The 20,623-nt window shown below is 44.4% G+C and overlaps 1 protein-coding gene across 3 annotated transcripts; it reads right to left on the reverse strand.

Moving 5' to 3' along the window:
• Positions 1-842: 842 nt before the first annotated feature.
• FAM162B (family with sequence similarity 162 member B) lies at positions 843-19,443 on the reverse strand. 3 transcript variants are annotated; one of them, XM_053274025.1, is made up of 4 exons: positions 19,107-19,437; positions 16,709-16,820; positions 2,292-2,400; positions 843-1,437 (listed from the first exon to the last, which is right to left on the reverse strand). In XM_053274025.1, exons 1-4 carry the CDS (start codon positions 19,267-19,269, stop codon positions 1,345-1,347), a joined length of 477 nt encoding a protein of 158 aa, XP_053130000.1. In that variant the 5' UTR covers positions 19,270-19,437; the 3' UTR covers positions 843-1,344. The 3 variants fall into 3 exon arrangements, with proteins under 3 accessions (XP_053130000.1, XP_053129822.1, XP_053129910.1); XM_053273847.1 differs by having other exon boundaries at positions 1,308-1,621; positions 19,107-19,443; XM_053273935.1 differs by having other exon boundaries at positions 1,308-1,618; positions 19,107-19,442.
• Between the last annotated feature and the right edge of the window lie 1,180 nt (positions 19,444-20,623).

The raw sequence follows: 20,623 nt of genomic DNA on the forward strand, positions 1-20,623 counted from the left end.
ATTTGGCTTGTATTGGAGTGTCAAAACATGAGTTCTAAAGGGGTGGAGAGCTGGTCTTGGGATAGCAAGCATGAATTGTCTGCTTTGCTAAGCAGGGTCTACCCTGGTATGCATTTGTATGGGAGATTACATGTGAGCACTGTAAGATATCCCCCTTAGGGAATGGGTCCACTCTGGGAAGAGAACCCATATGCTGGCATGAAGAAGGTTCCAAGTTCCTTTCCTGGAACTTCCAAGATAGAGCTGAGAGAGACTCTTGCCTGCGATCTTGGAGAAGCCGCTGCCAGTCTGTGTAGACCAAGGATTCTCAATGTTGGGTCCCCAGATGTTATTGGACTTCAACTCCCATAATTCCCAACCAAAGGCCACTGGGGCTGGGGATTATGGGAGCTGAAGTCCAATAACATCTGGGGACCCAACGTTGAGAATCCCTGGTGTAGACAATACTGGGCTAGATGGACCAATGGTCTGACTCGGTAGAAGGCAGTTTTCTATGTTCCTATATCTTGTGTAGCTGCCATCTTGAACCAAGATGGCAGATGAGAACAAAATATCCCCTTCTGGGTTCCCTAGGATCCACTCCTATGTGCTATAAATTTGGTTTGTATCTGACTGTAAACACAAATATAATTAGGGACACACATCCAGTGATCTCATAAGCCTTTTTCTCTTTGGAAAGTAAATTAAAGAGATTGAGGACTATGAAAACAGAGATTAATGGAGGGAGAACCTTCAAAATCCTGAAGCACTGTACTGTTGCCCTTTTCCTGCTATGAAAGATTTTTTCCCCAATAAGCTGTAAGCTTTTGCTTAAAGAACTGCAGAAAACAAGTACCAGTCCATAGGTGTCCTGCTTTTTATTTTAGAAATACAACCACTCTTCACGCTTGGTATTTGGTAAGATGCAGTCTTTTCATATTTTTATCTGAGGAACAAACACCAATATTTAACCTGCTGATTCAGACAATATTTATGTGTTGGAACAATATTCAGACAATGGCAGGCAGGAAAATAAAACTGCTATGGCTGTTCTGTATTTCCTGTATTATTTACATAAACAGTTGTTCAATCAAACTGAGGCAAATGTTGGACCAAGCCTTTCAGAACAAACTTTCAGTTGACCTTGGTGTATGAAGTCCTTTAATTAGATAGATACCTGTGACACAGAGAAACAGAATTGTATCCCACCCAATATTCATAACATAAGTGCAAATGAAGTATATTAGTATTGAGTCACATTTAATTTTTTCTTCAAAAATTCTCCCAGAATAGGTTTTTCATTCAGTATACCCACCCACCCACCCCACTTTCCTAACACACCTACAGTTTCAGTAGCACATTACTCTATTTAGCCTTTGATGCTGCTGCTGCTTCTTCACGCCACTTGGCTTTCTTTGCTAGGTTCCAGCTTGTTAGGGACTCATGGCGCTCAACAGCCTGCAAAAGGAGAGCATAATACGGGTTTGAAACAAACAGCTGAAAGATGGGCCTTATTCCACACTGTGGTCACATGGGCTGTCATCTCTACTGTAGCATCCTGGGGAAGGCAAGCAGGACACAAGCAGAGCACCATCTTCTTGCTGTTATTCTTTTTCTGTGTAAACCGTTCTGAGAACTTCTGCTGGAAAATGGTATATAGATAGACAGATGATAATCTAATAAATGGTGACACCAGGATTATATGTGGCTCCAAACATCCTTCCCATTCCTTTATGCTGTCCTTTAGCCAATTTTGAGTAATTTCAGCTCTACAGGTGCGTGCTTAGTCCAATAGGTTTGACAAGCTAGGACATAATGCAGTCGCCTGGGCCTTTTACTTCTTTATTGCATTTCTATCCCACACTTCCTCCAAAGAGCTTAGGGTGGGATATATGGTTCTTCTTACCACTCCTTTATCCTCACAACAACCCTGTGAGGTAGTTTAGGCTGAGAGACAGTGATTGGCATCATGTCAACCAGTGAATTTCATGGCTGAGCGTGGAGTTGAATCTGGGTCTCTCCAGTCCTAGACCAGCACCCTCAGCATTATACTGGTTTCCTTAAACTGATGGGATGTTTGGTTTCCATCTCAAGTACATGAGTTGGTTAAACAAGTCTTGTGCTCACACTATGAACATGATCATAAACTGGAAGCAAATAATTATTGTAGCATATTGCCTGCATCCAGAACATGCTTCAGTGGGGAGGTCTCATTAAAGCATGCTGCTTATTAGCTTGTTTAAAATATATGTGTGGAGTTTGAATGTAGAAGACTGTAGAAATTCAGTAATTTACTCTGGAAAGATACTCACTCTTTTGCCTGAGGCAATCACTGCAAAGCAGGCCACAATTGTGAGACAGATCATAATGTAACAAGTCTTGACTCGAGCTTTGTTCCTTGCAGCACCCAGCATCTCTGACCTACAACAGAAATTGGGTTGGCTTAGTCAGGGTGAGGCATTTGGAAATGTTTTCAACAAATGTACTTATTTGCAATGGAAACAGAAGTTTGCATTAGGACTGCATTTTCATGTGTTTAATAACTAGTTAAGCACTTAATTTGTGTGTGTGTTTAATACTAACCATGTTACACTACATGGCAGTAGAAATTTAGGGAAAGAGAGAGAAAGAACACATTTGAATGGATTGACATTAGGTTAAAATATGGATTGATGTACCAGAAGGAAGAGAAGCTTTGTCTTAAATATGGAATAACTTGCAGTTTCTGCTAGTTTTGGATAGAAAGCCCTTTCTCAGGACTGGTTTCAGGGGGCCCTTGGCAACTTGTTCTCCATGTGCTCCCTCCTACCTGGGTAAGGCCCAAGAGAGACATTCTGCCACCACTACACGAAGGCTACCGGCACAAAGTTGACTTCATCATTTCCTCTTCAGAGGACCCAGGCCCCTTGGCAGCTGCCCAGTAATACTGATCCCCCCAATATCATCTCTTTCCTTTTTACTTATGAATCTGATACCTTCCACAGAATCCTTAAATGTTACTCTTTTGAGGATAGGTGTCGCTAGTTCTCTAAATATTGTAGAAAACATTCTAAAATATTCAGTAACGATGACTGCTGAGTGTGCACAGCCTGGCTTAGGAGTAAGCTTCATTAAATCCGTAGTCATCACTGTTTCCTCTAAGGCATGCACATGTGCACGCACTCACAAGTTTTTGGATGTCCGCTCAGTTCAATTTAGATCCCGCTCAGGTTGAATTAGGAAGACCCCACTCTGAATGCAGGTGCACACACACTGCCTTGATACTGCCGCCCAAAACAAAACTCATTCTGCACAGAGATGAAAAATATTAGAGGGACCACTGGTAGTCATGAGTAAATATGCACAGGACTGGGTTTTATGGTTGCAGTCCTAGGAAACATAGGAAACTGCCATATGCTGAGTCAGACCATTGGTCTATCTAGCTCAGTATTGTCTTGACAGACTGGCAGCGGCTTCTCCAAGGTTGCAGGCAGGAATCTCTCTCAGCCCTATCTTGGAGAAGCCAGGGAGGGAACTTGAAACCTTCTGCTCTTCCCAGAGCGGCTTCATCCCCTGAGGGGAATATCTTGCAGTGCTCACACATCAAGTCTCCCATTCATATGCAACCAGGGCAGACCCTGCTTAGCTATGGGGAAAAGTCATGCTTGCTACCACAAGACCAGCTCTCCTCTCCTATGTCCTACAGTATGTACCCTTGGGAAGGACTCTCATTGAAACGTAGTGAGATAAACTTTTTAATTATTTATTACTTAGAGCTCTTGCATACACTTTTCAAGAAAAAGTTCACAAAGTGGTTTACATAGCACAAGGGTATGTTCTTTATTCAGTGTCCCAAAGAGTCTTACAATCTAAACATGAAACACAAGGGAGTTGGCAGCAACGACTGCGAGAGATACTATGTTGGGTTGAATAGGAACACTTGCTCCTCTTTCCCTGCTAAATGTAAGAGAGTTGCCACTTTATAAGGCATCTCTTTGCTCAGTTAGCAGAAACGGACTTCTAAATAAACAATCGCTTTCTCATGTGAAAACATCATGCATATGACTGGGATGTGCAGGAGTACTGATGTACTCTTTTGCAGGGTGCATCCACAATAAAATGTTTGCAACAGTTGTATCCCTTTTCCTTTTAAAAAAAACACACATCACAAACAGAATGTGCAGAAGGTGGCTTGAATAGGGAGAACTGAAGCTTCACAGTTCCTACCTTTCCCTGCTTAAGGACAACTGTATTTCACAGTATTAGGGCTAAATGCATTTAGAAATAAGCAAATCAAAACCAGACAAGCCCATTAAACCCATTAAGCTCCAAGTCACTTGCAGAAAGAGAAGACAGAAAACATTGAGGTTGTTGGATTAAATGAACTAATTGTATTTCACAACACACTAATTGGAACAGTTCAGATGTGCAGATCCGTTCCTTAAACCAGAGGCACAAAGCAACTCGAGAAACAGACCTTATTACAATTCCTTGTAATTTTTCCCTAGTCATAAGATCTCTCTCTCTCTCTCTCTCTCTCTCTCTCTCTCTCTCTCTCTCTCTCTCTCTAAGAAACAACAGCAGTCACAAGTAAAGGTGTTATTAGTTATACATCGATATCCTCACCAGCATGAAGATTTTCCTTTATGTTTTTAAAAAGTGATTATCTGGTCCAGCCATTATTACTATTCTGATGACAATTTTCTTTGCAGATTTTGTAGCAAATTATTTGCGAGGTTTTATTGTTCATTTATTTTAAAGATTTATATCCTGCCTTATGATCTAGATCCCCAAGGTGGCTTATAGTAAGTTGCACAGAGAGGTCCTTCACACAATCAAAAACAGTGTTCTACCCGGGTTTTGGAGCTGTGTGTGGTTCCAATTTTTAGCTGTGTAGAAGCAAGGTAGGAGGAAAACTGAGTAGCTTTTCCTCCTACCTTGCATCCACACAACCAAAAGCTGGGAGCGCACACAGTTCCCAAACCAGGCTAGAACACATTTTCTGATTGTGTTAATGACCTCCATATTTCCCAGCCAGTATTGACTTCTCACACTGACTGGCTCTGAATCAGCTCCAAAGGTGAGGAGTTTAAACTCCCCACTTTTGGACATGACTCACCCCATAATGCACTGGGAAACATGTATCCCTCCTGTTACATGAGTGAGTGAGCCAGCTCCAAAAGCGGGGAGTTTAAAATGTCACACTTTTGGAGCCGACTATAAACAAGCAAATATTGTGTGGCAGCTTTGCCACCATAAGAGAGAGAGATGTGGGGGAGGCAGTGTACCCCCCTTTAATTTAAACATGCTTGGAATGGGAAAGGTTGTGAAATGTTGAGTTAAACAATACAATAAAAGCGATATTGCTGGGCCACCTAAGAGAGATGCTGTCACACTGGCTACTGTCCTTAGGAGGAGAACATGACCAACCTGCTACATCCAAACTTCTGCCCAAAGAAGATCTACAAGGGCCAGAAACTTTCTACATTGTTGAAACTGTAGAACTCATCATCAAAAGAAGTATATATGTCCACCTCCCTGATGATCATCTGCTGGCAAGTAGGGTTGCCAACTCTGACTGAAATTATCCCTATTATCCAGCAGCATGTCTGGGTGCATGATTTCCAGGCCCAGACCAAGAGTGAGGATTGTCTGCGGGGAAGGTGACCTTTTGAGGCTTCCATCCTGCCCCTTCAAGCCCTTTCTCACGGATCGTGAGCATGGGCTCTATAGTTTGAACTTCCAGATAAAAACTCCTGATTCAACCTGAACAGGATCTAAAATTAACTTAGTGGACATCAGAAAATGTGTGAGTGCGCGCACATGTGCACACCTTAGAGAAAGCAGTGCTGTCTTCCTTTGTTTCCCCATCTGCTCAGGACTCCCATTTTCACTCCTGTTTTTGTAATGCAGCAGTGTCTAGAAGTGGAGCAATAGCTCTAACTGGTTTATCAAAATTCCAGATATCATTCGAAACCACAGTTAGCACAGACTATGGTTTGCAAGCTAATTTCAGCCTGTGGCTTCAGATCCTGTTCTCTCCCTCTCTTATTTGTTTTTGCTGCAAACAAAAAAAATAAAAATTGACAAACTGGAATGAGTTCAGAAGAGGGTAACAAAGATGGTAAGGGGTCTGGAAACCAAGTCCTCTAAGGCAGGGATTCTCAACGTTGAGTCTCCAGATGTTATTGGACTTCAACTCCCATAATCCCCAGGCCCAGTGGCCTTTGGCTGAGGATTATGGGAGTTGAAGTCCAATAACATCTGGGGACCCAACGTTGAGAATCCCTGCTCTAAGGAATGGTTAAAGGAGGTGACCTTGAGCTGTGGCACACCTAGGAAATTTGTTCATTGAGGGTAGGATTAGAACTCATGGGTTCTACAAGGAAGCAGATTAAGCTAGACATTAGGAAGGATTTTCTAACAGTAGGAAGTGCTTGATAGTGAAACCGTCTGGCTTACATCGTGGTAGGCCCTCCTTTGCTGAAGGTTTTCAGAGAAAGTCTAGAAGGCCATCTGTCAGGGATTCTGCAGCAGAACCCTGCTCTCAGCAGAGGATTGGACTGGAAGACCTCAAAAATTCCTCCCAGCTCGAACATTCCATTCCACTGACACAGTTGTATGACACACAAGTTTTTTGGGTTACTGAATTTCCAGGTCTTTTAAAAACGGAAATCTGATTAGACACTAAGGGGAAAAGCTTACCCAAACCACAAGGTAGGAACATAGGAAGCTGTCAGACCATAGGTGCACCTTGCTCAGTATTGTCTACACAGACTGGCTGAACACCAAAAACTTTGTTAAACCTTCAACTAAGATAAAGTCACACTCCCCCTGCCTGATAAAACACAATTAAACGAAATGAGTGTATTCAGTAATAGTGGCAGTGTGATCCCAGCTCATGATTATTCAGCAGCGAATAAGCACATAACAAGAAGAAGGCAAATTGTGTTCACTTTAAATCTGTACTCCAATTTTTCTTTTTCTTTAAACAAAAAACAGAAACAACAAGTAAAAATAACAAATGCTTTAACAACCATGTCCAAAACTACAGATTATCTTTCCAGAAATTTCCCATAAACCTCACAAACAGACAGACACACAGACTTGCAGCCATTCACAAGCTTACACAAACAGTCTGTTTGTGTGAGCCATTGAAGCCATTCTCTCTCTCTCTCTCTCTCTCACACACACACACACACACACACACACTACAGCCATCTGCACACACATACACACACATACTGCAACCGTACACACACACACACACCTGGTCTTGTAGGAGCAAGCATGACTTGTCCCCTTAGCTAAGTAGGGTCTGCCCTGGTTGTACATGAAAGGGAGACTTGATGTGTGAGCACTGTAAGATATTCCCCTTAGGGGATGAAGCCCCTCTGGGAAGAGCAGAAGGTTCCAAGTTCCCTTCTTGACATCTCAAAGATAGGGCTGAGAGAGATTCCTGCCTGTAACCTTGGAAAAGCCGCTGCCAGTCTGTGTAGACAATATTGAGCAAGATGGACCAAAGGTCTGACTCAGTATATATGGCAGCTTTCTATGTTCCTACACTATAGCCATTCACACACTCTCTCACACAAAAAGATATACAGCAGCCATGCACACACGCTCGCTCTCTCTCTCTCACACACACACACACACACACACACACTGCAGCCATCCACACATGCAGTAATCCTCCTCATGCCATCCATTTATTAGCAGAAGCCTATGACTGAGAGGGAGAAATGGACTGTCTGTGCTCAGAGTCCATGTCCTCTGTGAACAATTACTTTCAAAAAAGCAGGAAAAGAAACAAACAGACACTATTAAGTTTCATTAAAACATGCCACAACTTTATTACAAGAAGAAAAAGATCCAAGGTCAGAGGAGCTCTTATCAGCTTCTGAGAGAGGTCAGCTTAGTCCTGAGAACTTGGGCAGCCCTTCCCCCACTTTTCCTTGCTTAGGGAAAAGCCTGTTGTTCCCTGTGTGTCCTGAGGGAACAACAACAACAATTTATATACTGCTTTTCAACAAAAGGTTCCAAAGCACTTTACATAGAGAAATAATAAATAAATAAGATGGATCCCTGTCTGCAAAGGGCTCACAATCTAAAAAGAAACATACCAGCAACAGTCACTGGAGGTACTGTGCTGGAGGTGGATAGAGCCAGTTTCTCTCCCCCTGCTAAATAAAGAGAATCGCCACGTTAAAAAGGTGCCTCTTTGCCCAGTTAGCAGGGGAAGGAAGGAGAAAAGGAGCCGGGTCTCACGATCAGTGAGACCTGGTTTCAGGTAGGGGTGTGCATGGTCCGGTGGGCCCCCGGTCTGGCACGGGGGGACTGTTTCTTTAGGCGGGGGGGTAGTACTTACCCCCACCCCCGCCGCTCTTCCCCCTCCGGCGCTCGTCCTTTGTAAAATCTTCTTGGGGCGGCAGAGTTCTTCCCTGCCGCCCCTGCCCCCGTCGTTGTTTGTAAAGGCTTTAACGAGACGAGCGCTAGCGGCGCGCATGCACCCTTGTCTCTGACACTGCCGCACGCTCCGTGATGTATGCAGCGCGTGCGGCAGCGTCAGAGACGAGCGCATGTGCCGAGGAGGGTGCATACGCACCGCTAGCGCTCGTCTCGTTAAACACTTTACAAACAATGACGGGGGCAGGGGCGGCAGGGAAGAACTCTGCTGCCCCAAGAAGATTTTACAAAAGACGAGCATCGGAGGGGGAAGAGCGGTGTGGGGGGGTAAGCACTACCACCACCACCCCGCTTAAAGAAACAGCCCCCCCCCCGTGCCGGACCACCGGACCGGTTTGGTGGTCTTTTCTATTGTGTCGGACCAAAACCATTCACACTCCTAGTTTCAGGAGCTCAGCAGGGAGAGCGGGCTATGCCCTGGGCGCCCGGATTGGCCACCCACACGATTGCCGGCTCCATGATGGAGCTGGCGGGGGCTGGGAGGAGCGGGGGCCGATCGGCCCCTGGAAGCTCCAGCATGCCCTGCACGAGCGTGCAGGGCATGCTAGTGAGACCCCCAGACCAGGAGGCGGCTTTTCACCTCCCCTCTGGGGGTCTCCTCCTGAGTAGCTGTGGCATGGAGCCATGCCGTGGCTTCTCACGATTAAAAAAATGGGTTTGCGGAGCGCTCACTCCGCAAACCCGGTTTTAGGGGAGGGGTACTCAGGCAGGTTAACCGCCTGGGAGCCGCCAGGCTCACAGGTAAACTCGGCTCCTCTAGGCTCCCCTAGCCCTCGCAAACATCTCCCTGCCGCCCCTTTCCCGACGTTGCTCTTCAAAACTCCCAGGCGTCCTTTGCGCCCAAAGCCCCAGTTCGGCCCGAGACTTTGCGGAGAGAGGAGCTCTGTTTGCGAGCTCCTCTCCTTTGAGTTGTGGGGCCCTGATTGGCCCGACTGACATGGGCCTTGTTGGGGTTGGGACTCGGGCGGCTGGGCGGGCGGGCGGCGTCGGTGGCTGTAGTTCGGGCCGATTTGGCCCGTGATCCGGCCGTGTGGGGGTGGCTTCTTTGGCCCGAAATCGGGCCTTGTGTTGGGTGGCTGGGTGGGTGGTCGGCGGCGGCGGCCACGGCAGTAGTTTGGGCCGATTTGGCCCGTAATCCAGTTGCGTGGGGGCGGCGACGTCGGCTGGTGTCCTGCCGCCCCAATCACTTGTAGAATTACGGGCGCCAAGCAGGAAAGCGCTCTAAAAGATACCCCCCCCCACCCAGTGCCGGACCGCAGTTGGCGGTTCCGTGCACACCCCTAGGAATAGCCCCAAGGGCTCATAACTCTTTCAAGATAGAAACTCTTTCAGGATAGAAACCTATCATACATTCAGGGGCGTAGCAAGGTTGGAGTGGGCCCAGAGACAAGATTTTAAAATGCCCCCTCTCCTCACTGAAGCTCAGTTCATGAAGTAAATAAATCTTAAATGCTGAATAGTGGTAACGAAAAGCATAGAATATATATATATATATATATATATATATATATATATATATATATATATATATACACACACACATATATAAAACCTATGTGCCACAATAGGTTATTTGTATATATCTCCTATGTGCCACAATAGAACATCATCCTAAATTATTTTTAAAAGGTTTTGTAAATTGTGGACGGTGCAAGTCATTTAATGGTACTAGAGAAAGACATGCTGTTCTGGTAGCTCCAGGTCTCAACACTCACATCAGTTTCGGAGGATGAATACAACTGAAGGAAGTCTGGGCGGATGCGCAGCTGGGGGAGTCAACCATGTGACTTGCCTCGGGGGGGGGGCAAGGCAGTGGGCCCCCAGACAACTGTCTCCCCTGCCCTATTATAGTTATTCTCCATAGGTTTCTATACTTAAAAAGTTTCTATCTTGAAAGAGTTGGTTTTCCAAGAATTCGGAAGCTTGTTCTATAGGAGGATATAAGCAGAGTATGTTACCATATATGGTTTTTTTTTTTTTTTTTTTTTTTTAAGGCTCAGTTCCGAGGTGGAGAGGCAGAAGGTTTGACATCAGGAGGCTCACAGAGCAGGCTGACTTGAGGCCTACATTAACATGGAGACAGGGGCAAAGATCTGATCTCAACACCATCTTGAAGGGATTTGAATGAAGCGTGAGAATGGTGAGATTTGTAGGAAATTTCTGGAAAGACTAGGTTTGTACACTGAGTCTAAAGCAGTTGCTGTTTTTAACTAACAGTGATATTTCTTATGAAGAACCCGGCTTACAATTTACTTACAATTCAGGTTGTTAAACTGCACAGCACTCTTGAGGTCCTGCTGGTAAGTATAGCTTCTCTTAGTGAGAGACTGTAACTTCCATCCTCTTCACATTCCAGGATGGTTCCCTCCAAAACCTAACTTAAATGCTTAAAGTGATACACCAAATCTTCGTCCTTTTAAAAATTTGTGGGGGCTTTTAAAAGAAGAAAAATAAAGTACAAATTTGAAGTGAACAGAAATTACCTGCTTCTTGAGGTGCCCTCATTCACTGTTGTAGCAATCATGAGGTGGGGTCCCACTGCCACTGTTACTGAATCTACTAATTTCATTTAGTTTTCTATTGGGTTCATTTTAGTTGAACGAGTTACAGAAATTTTGGTCTTCATCGTGGGGAAGTTGGTGTTCAACATGGTGTTCAACTTTGTGCTTTGAGACCTGCATGATTATCATATTATTTGGTAGGCAAGTTTTAGAATAACCTTAATCAGAATAAAACTTTGAAAACTTTGCAGTTTGGATCCTGATTGCTCTGTTGGGCTGAGTTACCAACTGTTCCTAATACAGAATTAAAATATTCTGTAATAACTATGGGTTGTCAGAAAATTTAAAAGCTAAAGTGGGGGTGGTATTATGTGAGTTTGAAGATACATTCTGCACCCAGTTATTGAGACCTATTAATGTATTACTCTGGAGAAGCATGGGTAGTTAGTACTATAAAATGAGACTTAAGACCCTAGAGTGGCCTGCAAAAAAGTACAGATAAAAATCAGCAGTTTTTTCAGTAGAAGGGGAAAATTATGCTGCCACTGCAGAGGGGGCTTCCATAGTGAAACAAAACTCCTGCCAAAGAAACTTTCCTTATATCAGAATAGTGCCAATATAATTAAGATGAGGAGGAGTTTTAGCATTCTCATATTATACATTCTGGACATTCTATTGGTGATAAAATGATTGAGAAGGCACAAGGCCATTAGGAAAGATATTTGGTAAATGTACTTCCTCCCAGCACCATACCCATGTTAGTGGTAGAGGGGTGTACCAACTTGCAAAGGAATACACGGAGGTCATGAGAGACTTTGCAAAGGAAAGTGGGGCAAATGTGCTCATGAGGAAGTGCAAGGTTGCGGCAAGGCAATGGGGGATCTTGCGAAGTCACATGAGGCAGCAGGAGTGGGGTGATGAAAGGACTTGTGAAGGCATATACCTCTGATGCAGATGTAGAACAGATTCTGATGTAGAACACACAGGCAGACTACCTATGAATATGAATGTTCCACTTATCCAGCATGGATAAGTGACGTTACACTTCTCCTAATCAGTTCCTAATCAGATTTTCCTTTTTTATATCGCTTTATCTTTCTTTGAAAACACCATCTAGTTCATCTTCCACCTTTGTGTGTTTCCCCATCTTAGTGCCAGAAAGGGACTGTGCCCCTGGCACACCACCATATCATCTATCTATCTATTTATTTATTCATTCATTCGTTCGTTCATTCGTTCATTCGTTCGTTTATTTATTATTAAACTGCTTTGGAAACTTCTGTTGAAAAGTGGTATGTAAATAGTAGTAGTAGTAGACTGAGGGCCAAGCAAGCAAGCCCTTGTATTGGCAGCAGCCTTAAGGAAGAAAAAAGAAAGGATTTCGGAGGGAATTATATGTGAAACTGCTATATATCTTAGATTTCTGTCAGGAAATTTACCATAGTACGTGGCATGTGGAGGAAGCAGCTGGTAGGGATGTACCAGGCAGAAATTCATCAGAGGCAACTCTAGCAAGTGATTTGAGAAACTGTACCTGTTTAATGTCTGCCTGGATGCATCCCTCCCTAGCCTAATGTCCAGATCAGGCCTTCTCAGCTTTGGCCCCACAGCTGTTTTTGGACTACAACTCCTATAATCCCCAGTGGCCAATAGCCAAGGGTTATGGGAGTTGTAGGCCAACATCTGCAGGAGGGTCAAAGTTGAGCAGCCCTGGTCCAGATAAAAGACCAGGGCAAAGTGTGGGTGCAAGGAGCCTCATTTCTAAAACCAGCATAATATACCAGACTGTACAAAATCTTTACAGCTTATATTGTGCAGAAGTTAAGATGGGCACCAAAACTTACTTACTTATTTAACACATTTGTATACCACCCAAAACGCAACCTGGAATTTCCATGCTTTTTAGAGCATGAGTGAAAATGTAAAGCATCTTATCTTAAACCAAAGGTTTTGGATGACTGAATGTTTAGCTCATTCTCACAATTGGAGAATGGGCTCAGAAGGGGTGGGGGGAAGAAGCTGTGAAAAGCTTACCTCCCCCACAGACGATCCTGTCCATGTTGCTGGGTGACCAGATCAGCCACCCAGACAATTGCCAGCTTCTGCCAGTAGCAAGGAGGGAGGTTTGCAGGCCAGGAATCCCCCAGAGCTTCCATCATGCACTGTGCAAATATGTGGTGCATTAGGGGGAGCCTCCCAGTGCTGGTTGGGAGGCTACTTCTGTGTAGGTGCCACGCAAAGCTACACAGCACCAACACATGAACATTTAGCCCACTTTTTGGGCGCCCTCGCATCCAAAACCTGGGCTAAGCTGCAGGCTCCCTAAGCGGGCTTGCCACCCCACTACCACCAGGAGCTATGTGCCTCCTAGCGATATACACCTACACCGAAAACCATGCTGGGCTTCCTTAGCCCAGTTTTCAGTGTGTGTGAGAATAGCTTCATTCTATTAAACCAGGGGTTTTCAACCAGGAGTACCAGAGTTTGGACCTCTGGGGGTATTTTAAAGCCTCTCAGGGGTTACATGGGGTACACAGAACCTTTCTCTCCCCACAACTCATTTGCTACACCCTTGGCTCCCTTTCCAAGAGTTTAGAGGAGGAGGAGTGTCAGGCAGCATCCCTCCCTCCTCTTCTTTATGTGACTGGCTGACTCTGTGCTCAGGCTCAGTCCACCCCTCCTGAGCCTTACTGACAGGCTTGGCAGTGAGGAAAATTCTGGCTGATGCTCAGCATTGACATTGCCTTTGCTGATGAACTGGCAGTCAGGCTGAAGGAATTGGTGAGCTGACCTTCAGCACCTAGCCAGCCAGTCACACGGAGAGGAGAAAGGAGAGGCAAGATCAGGTCATGGGTATGCTGTGGAGCCCTAGTCATGAGGTCAGGGAGGAGGGAGTAAGGCACAGCGTAGACTTAGGGGTTGTTGGGTTTGGTTAGTTTTGTTTTGTTTTTTTGTTTTGGTTGATTCCAGGGCAGATTCACTTAGCTTATTTTATTTCCCACCATCATTGGCAAGATTTACTTCTTTGGGGGCCACAATTATTTGCTGCTTACATGGGGTACCTTGATATACAAGTTCAGAAAGGTTGAAAACCCCTGTATTAAACCATGATTTGTGGGAAGGCTATGGTTCAGACATAATGCAAAATCATGCTTTAGCTGAACAGACTATGGTTTTGTATTATGTAGACTGCATGGAATAAACATTGGAGTATAACCAAAGCTAAACTGACTCTTGGTTTTGTATCACTGCATACTCGCCCTGTATACATTACTTAAATTTGTTGGCCTGCAAAGCCATCATGAAACAATCAACCTAAAAGTATCCACAGAAGTGTTTTGTGATCAAAGCTGTCACATTTTTTGTTTTGTGAAGAAATAAGTTTTTTAAAAAACAAACATTTTTGCTAGCTGCCTTTCCCACACACATTCCTCCTCATCTCCATTTTTGTCTCAAAGGGATATGAACCTTACCACGTAATATGTGGCTTATGAGTTCACATTTTGTTTGTACATCTTATAAACAAATACTGATGCTATCAACCTTTGATTGCAGTTTGAATTTCAGAATTTGTTGCAAGCAAAACAAAGATATTGTTTTGCATGTGCAGTAAAACTTAAAAATCCACATAAAGCAGTTAAGAACACACCCTGTTTTTGTGACTAGAATCTAAATGTTCGTAAGGACACTTCCTGCTTTGTATTTTTCTCTGTAGATTATAGAACAAGCCCGTCTGTATAGGAAACAAAATGTGATGTGCATGTACATTGTCATATGTGACAATCACAAAATGTATGTATTTTGCTGCATATGCATATACTGGGAAGGTGTGACTATTCATGGAGTCTCACCACAACTACACAAAGCAGCATATGCACATCTCGGTGCATGCACAGTGGAAGTGCAGCGCAACCAAATGATGGAATGCGAATACAACAAATATTTATACCATTTTCCACAAAAGTTCTCAAAGCTGTTTACAGAGATATTAATAAATAAAATAAAATAGCTCCCTGTCCCCAAAGGGGTCACAATCTAAAAAAGAAACATAAGAGAGACAACAGCAACAGCCACTGGAGGGAAGCTGCGCTGGGGATGGATAGGGCAAGTTGCTCTCTCCCTGCTAAATAAAGAGACTCACTACTTTTAAAAGGTTCCTCTTGCTCAGTTAGCAGGACAGTCAAAGCCAGTAATTGAGGCTCTCCACACGAGCAGTGTGGAAAGTCTACAGGGCTTCTGCAGGGAAAGCGGGCTTGACCCGCTCACTCCACAGACGATCCATCGGTGAGCCCTGGGCAGCTGGATCGGCCACTCACATGATTACTGGCTCCATCACTGAGGCAGTTGGGGCGGCGGGGATCGAGGGCTGCCCGGCCCCCAGAATTCCCAGCATGCCCCGTGTGGGTTTGTGGGGCATTCTGGGGGGACCCCCGAGGCCGGGAGGCTTGTTGGAGCCCCCCAGTCGGGGGTCTCCTCATGAGTTGCTGCACCACAAAGGCACATCATCCGGAAAATGGGGTTAGCGGCGCGTGCACTCCGCTAACCTTGTTTACGGGGAGGGGCACTTAGGGTGATTTGCAGCTGGGTGCCACGCAGCTCCCGTTGCAGCACACAACCAGGAGAAACCAGGCTAGGCTCCCTTAGCCCGGTTTCTCCTGATCATGGGAATAGCCTCATTGTCTTTGATCTGCATATTTTATTTATTTATTTATTTATTTATTTATTTATATTAAACTTCTATACAGCCTGAACTTTCATCTCTGGGTGGTTAACATAAAAACAATTAAAACACATATAAAAGTTAAAACAATGCAACAATTTAAAAACAGCCATAAAATTAAAAACAATTTTTAAAAGCTGGGAAAGCTTGGGTGAAAAGATGGGTTTTCAGGTGTTTTTTAAAAATTGCCAGAGATGGGGAGGATCGTATCTCAGCATGGAGTGCATTCCACAATCTCGGAGCAGCGACCGAGAAGGCCCGTCTCTGTGTAGCCACCAGACGAGTTGGTTGTAACTGAAGACGGACGTCCTCAGATGACCTCAATGGGCGGTGGGGCTCATAGTGAAGAAGACGCTCTCTTAGATACCCAGGGCCTAAGCCGTTTAGGGCTTTATAAGCACTTTGTATTTTGTCTGGAAACCTATTGGCAGCCAGTGAAGCTTCATCAGCAGAGTAATGTGGTCTCTCCAAGATGACCCCGAGACGAGCCTGGCTGCTGCATTCTGAACCAACTGGAGTTTCCAGACTACGTACAAAGGCAGCCCCACGTACAGCGCATTACAAATGTCATATGTTGAACCAAAAGCAACTAAATACATAGCACAAGTATGGAGCTGCTTGCCTTCCAGAATGGAGCGATTGGAAGTTACATGTTTGTATTTGTATTTACATGTTACATGTTTGTATTTCTGGGACCAACAGCAACAAACCTTCACATAATCCAGCACAGAGTGAATTGTGCTGTTTTCAGCCCATTGATTCAAAGAAGCATGGTCACTACCATCATCCCAGATTAAGGGCTGACGTGATATGCGGGGCTACATCACCGGAAACATGAATGGTGGTTTGAGCGCATATTATTTGGACTTCAGTCTCTCTTTCTGCTATCTTGAAACTATGCTTCCAGGGGCTACAGCTCCCCACTGTTTTTCCCATGGGGGTTTACTCCTTGCTTCCTAATTGCAGAATATGTTTTGATGCAAAACTGTGAGCAGTTCTGAATAGGGGAACATTTCCTCCTCAACTTAATATTTCTAGTGGTTGGATCAGATGAAGTACTTACGAGATCCTGAGGGGAATCTCAGCTTCTGTCTTGAAGCGTCCAGTCCATAGAAGGATTTTCTTATCAAACGTTGAGGGTTTGCGGCCACCAGGTACTTTGTACACATTTTCAGCTTAAAGATTCAGCAGAGAGAGCATCACATCAGTGTACACATACTGAGACCAGTGGAGGGAAATGGAAGGAAATACATTTCTAAGCAGTCAGACTTTGTTCTCCAAAGGCAAGTTAATCTGGTTCCTCACCACTGTGATATAAGCCTGCCACACTGTCTTCCCCCACTGGCTTACTTTTCCGCTACACTTTGAGATATGTTGGTTCCCAATTGGGAGGCTCAGTGACAGACTAGGTGACTTCTAAAGCTCTGAAAAGTCTCAGTTAAGGACGACTTTCTCCCAGAACTTACCCAGTCTTCAATATATTCCTCAGAGACCTTACTTTGGTTCCAACCTCATTTGAACTGTGGTGGGGGATTACTCAGGATAGGGCCTCTCAACGCAAGCACTAAGACTTTGGAATTTCCTCTCTGGGAAAGTTCCTCTACTCTGTATAATGCATAGTCAAATAAGAATGGACCTATGGTCTGACTCAGTATATGGCAGCTTCCTATGTTCCTAAGAATTAAGTTATTGACACCCCCCCCCAAAAGCAGCATTCTGGTCAATTCTTGATAATTTAATGTGACATTATTACACAGAAGACAAGATGAGGCATCACCCCTGTGTCTTCCTACACTTCACTTTTTCACTGAAAGCTCCCAACAACAGCCTCATTCCCTGATGGGGGATTCCAGAGATAAAACATATATCTGGGGCCCATTTGGTGTGAGGGTGAGGGTGAGGGGGAGGGGTTTCAGTAGAAACGTACAGGATGGGAAAGTTTAAGCACCCCTTCCTTGCTTCAGCCTTCCCTCAAATATACCCATCTTGCTGTTTTTCTAGTTAAAATCACACACAGAGAGCTTTGTGGTACAGAAGTGGGCTGCCAGGCTTTTATGATAACTGAATGAAGTGTTCAATTTGTTGCGATCTTTTTAAACTCCAAAAATGTGAGCTAAGCAAAGATATGATGGGCCATGATCTCAGCAAGTATGGGAGCATCCACAAGACACTTCAAGTGCCCTCCCCCGCAAGGAAATCACACTGACTTTTCCAGGTTTCAGTCACATTAAAATGCTTATGAAATTACCACTATTTTTTCTTTTTAAAGATGCATTTTCAATTCTGACTTCTTGTTTCTCTCATGGTGAGACCAATTCCAATGTACATTTTCTTATGTGCAGGCTCACACTTGCAAAATGGAGATATTTGTGTTTTATAATATGGAGATAGCTTTGCTTGTTATTTTTGTCCCAGTGTTATGGTGGAAAGTCAGTTTCTACACTTGCTCTGCAACAAATGCACTGGAATTAAAAACAAAATATGGCGAACATTTCTACACTGCAAAAAGCATGCAATGGCCCTCAAGGACCAGGATCCATTTGCTTTTTAAATAGGTGGTGTAAACTATCCTGAATGTCATGGTTAGGTTAAACAATAAATCAGATGTAAAGGAAAATAGCCCATTGGGCTGCAGATTCTCTTTAAAGTAAACCCAGGATGCCTTTTATTCCAGCAGTACAGAATCAGTTGTTGGGTCTTGGGTCCAAACTCTATGGCCTAGATTGTGACCAGCATATAAAAGAGAAAGACCCAAGTGACAGCACAAGCATGCACATAAAAGAAAATTCTGGATTTATAAGTAGTTCTCTCAGCCAAAACACACAAGCCAGAAAGATGATAATGATTCTTCCTTCACATTAAAAATCCAGCTCCTGATGTTTCCCTACCCAAATGTTCAAATGAAAAAAGAGATCAATTGAACACTACAACAGGAACTGATTAGTATAAATGCTTGGTTTTTGTGAACAGTGAGCAACAGATAGACATGTTATTCATGACCAAGCACCATTGAAATTAGATACAATGCAAAGTGCTCATATGCCTGAAACAGCAAAAAATATTGGGTCAATTTTGTCTGTTCTCTAGCTGTCCATTCTCATTTTCTGACAAGGTGATCACACCCTAAAATCTAAATTAAATGAGGTTCTCTTTATTAGGATTGGTGCAGCAAGAATCATGAATATGATTCATGATATGAATTATGAAGAATCAAGAACATAGGCTGCAATAATAATAAACATGCCTCTCTATTTACCATTCCTAAGGCTATACTGATAGAATTGCAATGTTTGAATTCATGGCACAGACGAAGCACAGGCTGTGGGGCAAGAGGAAAGGTAATGACTTTGAACTGAGGGACTGTAAACAACAGTCAAGAGTTTGCTAGTATCTGAGACAAGATCTCTGAACTGAACCAGATGTTGGGCCCCCACCCACATCCACCCTTTCCAGCTACTCACCTGAGCTAACTGCTCCTGGACTTCTGTTCTGATCAGTGCAGGACAATGCCGTTGAGCCCACGATACCAGGTATAGGAGGCCGGCGCACAGGAGCACTGATCTGCCTTTCAGCCAGGAGCCGTCTGAACTGGAGATGGAAGCGTGTCCCAGTTGCAACCAGCATGGTGAAGGCAGCCAGCTGAGCATGAAAGTAAGCCAGTCAAACCCTTCACTTCCCACAGCTGGTGTCTAAACTACAGAAGAACAAAAACAGCTTCCAGACTCTTAGCATCTGCCTTTATTATCTTTGTGCCCGCCTCTCCATGCCTGGGAACAGCAGAAACCCTTTCCAAACCTTGACCGTTTGCCAGCCTCTCCTCCTCCTCCTCCCCCTTTTCTGTGTTTCTCCCCCTTACAAATGCATGTTTAAAAATATTTCCTTTCTAACCAGCAGGGAGCTGCATCTTATGCACAGCCTTACTTTCACCTCTTTTGTTTTCCCCTGAAGAGGATACATCTTGTAAGCTGTTCTCCACTTGCATTTATTTGCACTAGAGCAACTATCTGATTTGTCACCCTCTGGAAGCTGCTGCCCCCCTTTCCCTTAGGTTCCTTGTTACCTGAGGCCTCTCTGGCTACATGGTCCTCTAGTGTGAAACTGGAAGTTTGGGAGAAAGTCCCCATCACCATCAGAGATAACGTGGCCCTCCTTTGCCCCTTGATAACTTTTTAATTTTAGATTGGGGGAGGAAGGAAACAGGAACAGTGCAACTGAAGAGTAGATCCTGATGTGTTTTGAGTGGAAACTCTTCTTCAGAGGAAGTGGTTACAAGGCACAATATTCCCCTTCTAAACAAGCTGTTTCGAAGTTGAATATTGTGCCAACAACCTGGATGGCTTTAAGAGGGGTTTGGATAACTTCATGGAGGAGAGGTCTATCATCAGCTGCTAGCTGGAGGGCTAAAGGCCACCTCCAGCCTCAAAGGCAGGATGCCTCTGAGTACCAGTTGCAGGGGAGTAACTGCAGGAGAGGGGCATGCCCTCAACTCCTGCCTGTAGGTTTCCAGCAGCATCTGGTGGGCCACAGTGTGAAACAGGATGCTGGACTAGATGGGTCTTGGGCCTGATCCAGCAGGGCTGTTCTTATGTTCTTATGTTCCTAAACCATTTCCCCTGAAGAAGAGTTTTCACTCAAAACTCATCGGGATCTGCTCTTCAATAAACTGTCATTGCACCATTCTTGTTTCCTTCCCTCCTGCCTGTTGGCATGGTGCTTTCCTCTCCGGTGTACTTCTATTTATTTTAGCCACCAGCTCTGCTATGGCCCCCACCTGCTCTGCAGATTGGTAATGCACTGGCATGGCCTGAAGACAAAGAGCGCCTGGACTACAGCAACCCAATACTCTTCATGAGTGCATCTGGTCCCCAAAGAAGCTTTGTGCAGTGTGATTGTTGAACACTGATTACTCCACACAGGAGCTGGTAACTTAGCTGACCTATTAAACAGGTTATATACAGATCCCTGGCAGGGCACTTAG

Source organism: Hemicordylus capensis, chromosome 1 (genome assembly GCF_027244095.1).
Source record: "Hemicordylus capensis ecotype Gifberg chromosome 1, rHemCap1.1.pri, whole genome shotgun sequence".
Taxonomy (NCBI): domain Eukaryota; kingdom Metazoa; phylum Chordata; class Lepidosauria; order Squamata; family Cordylidae; genus Hemicordylus; species Hemicordylus capensis.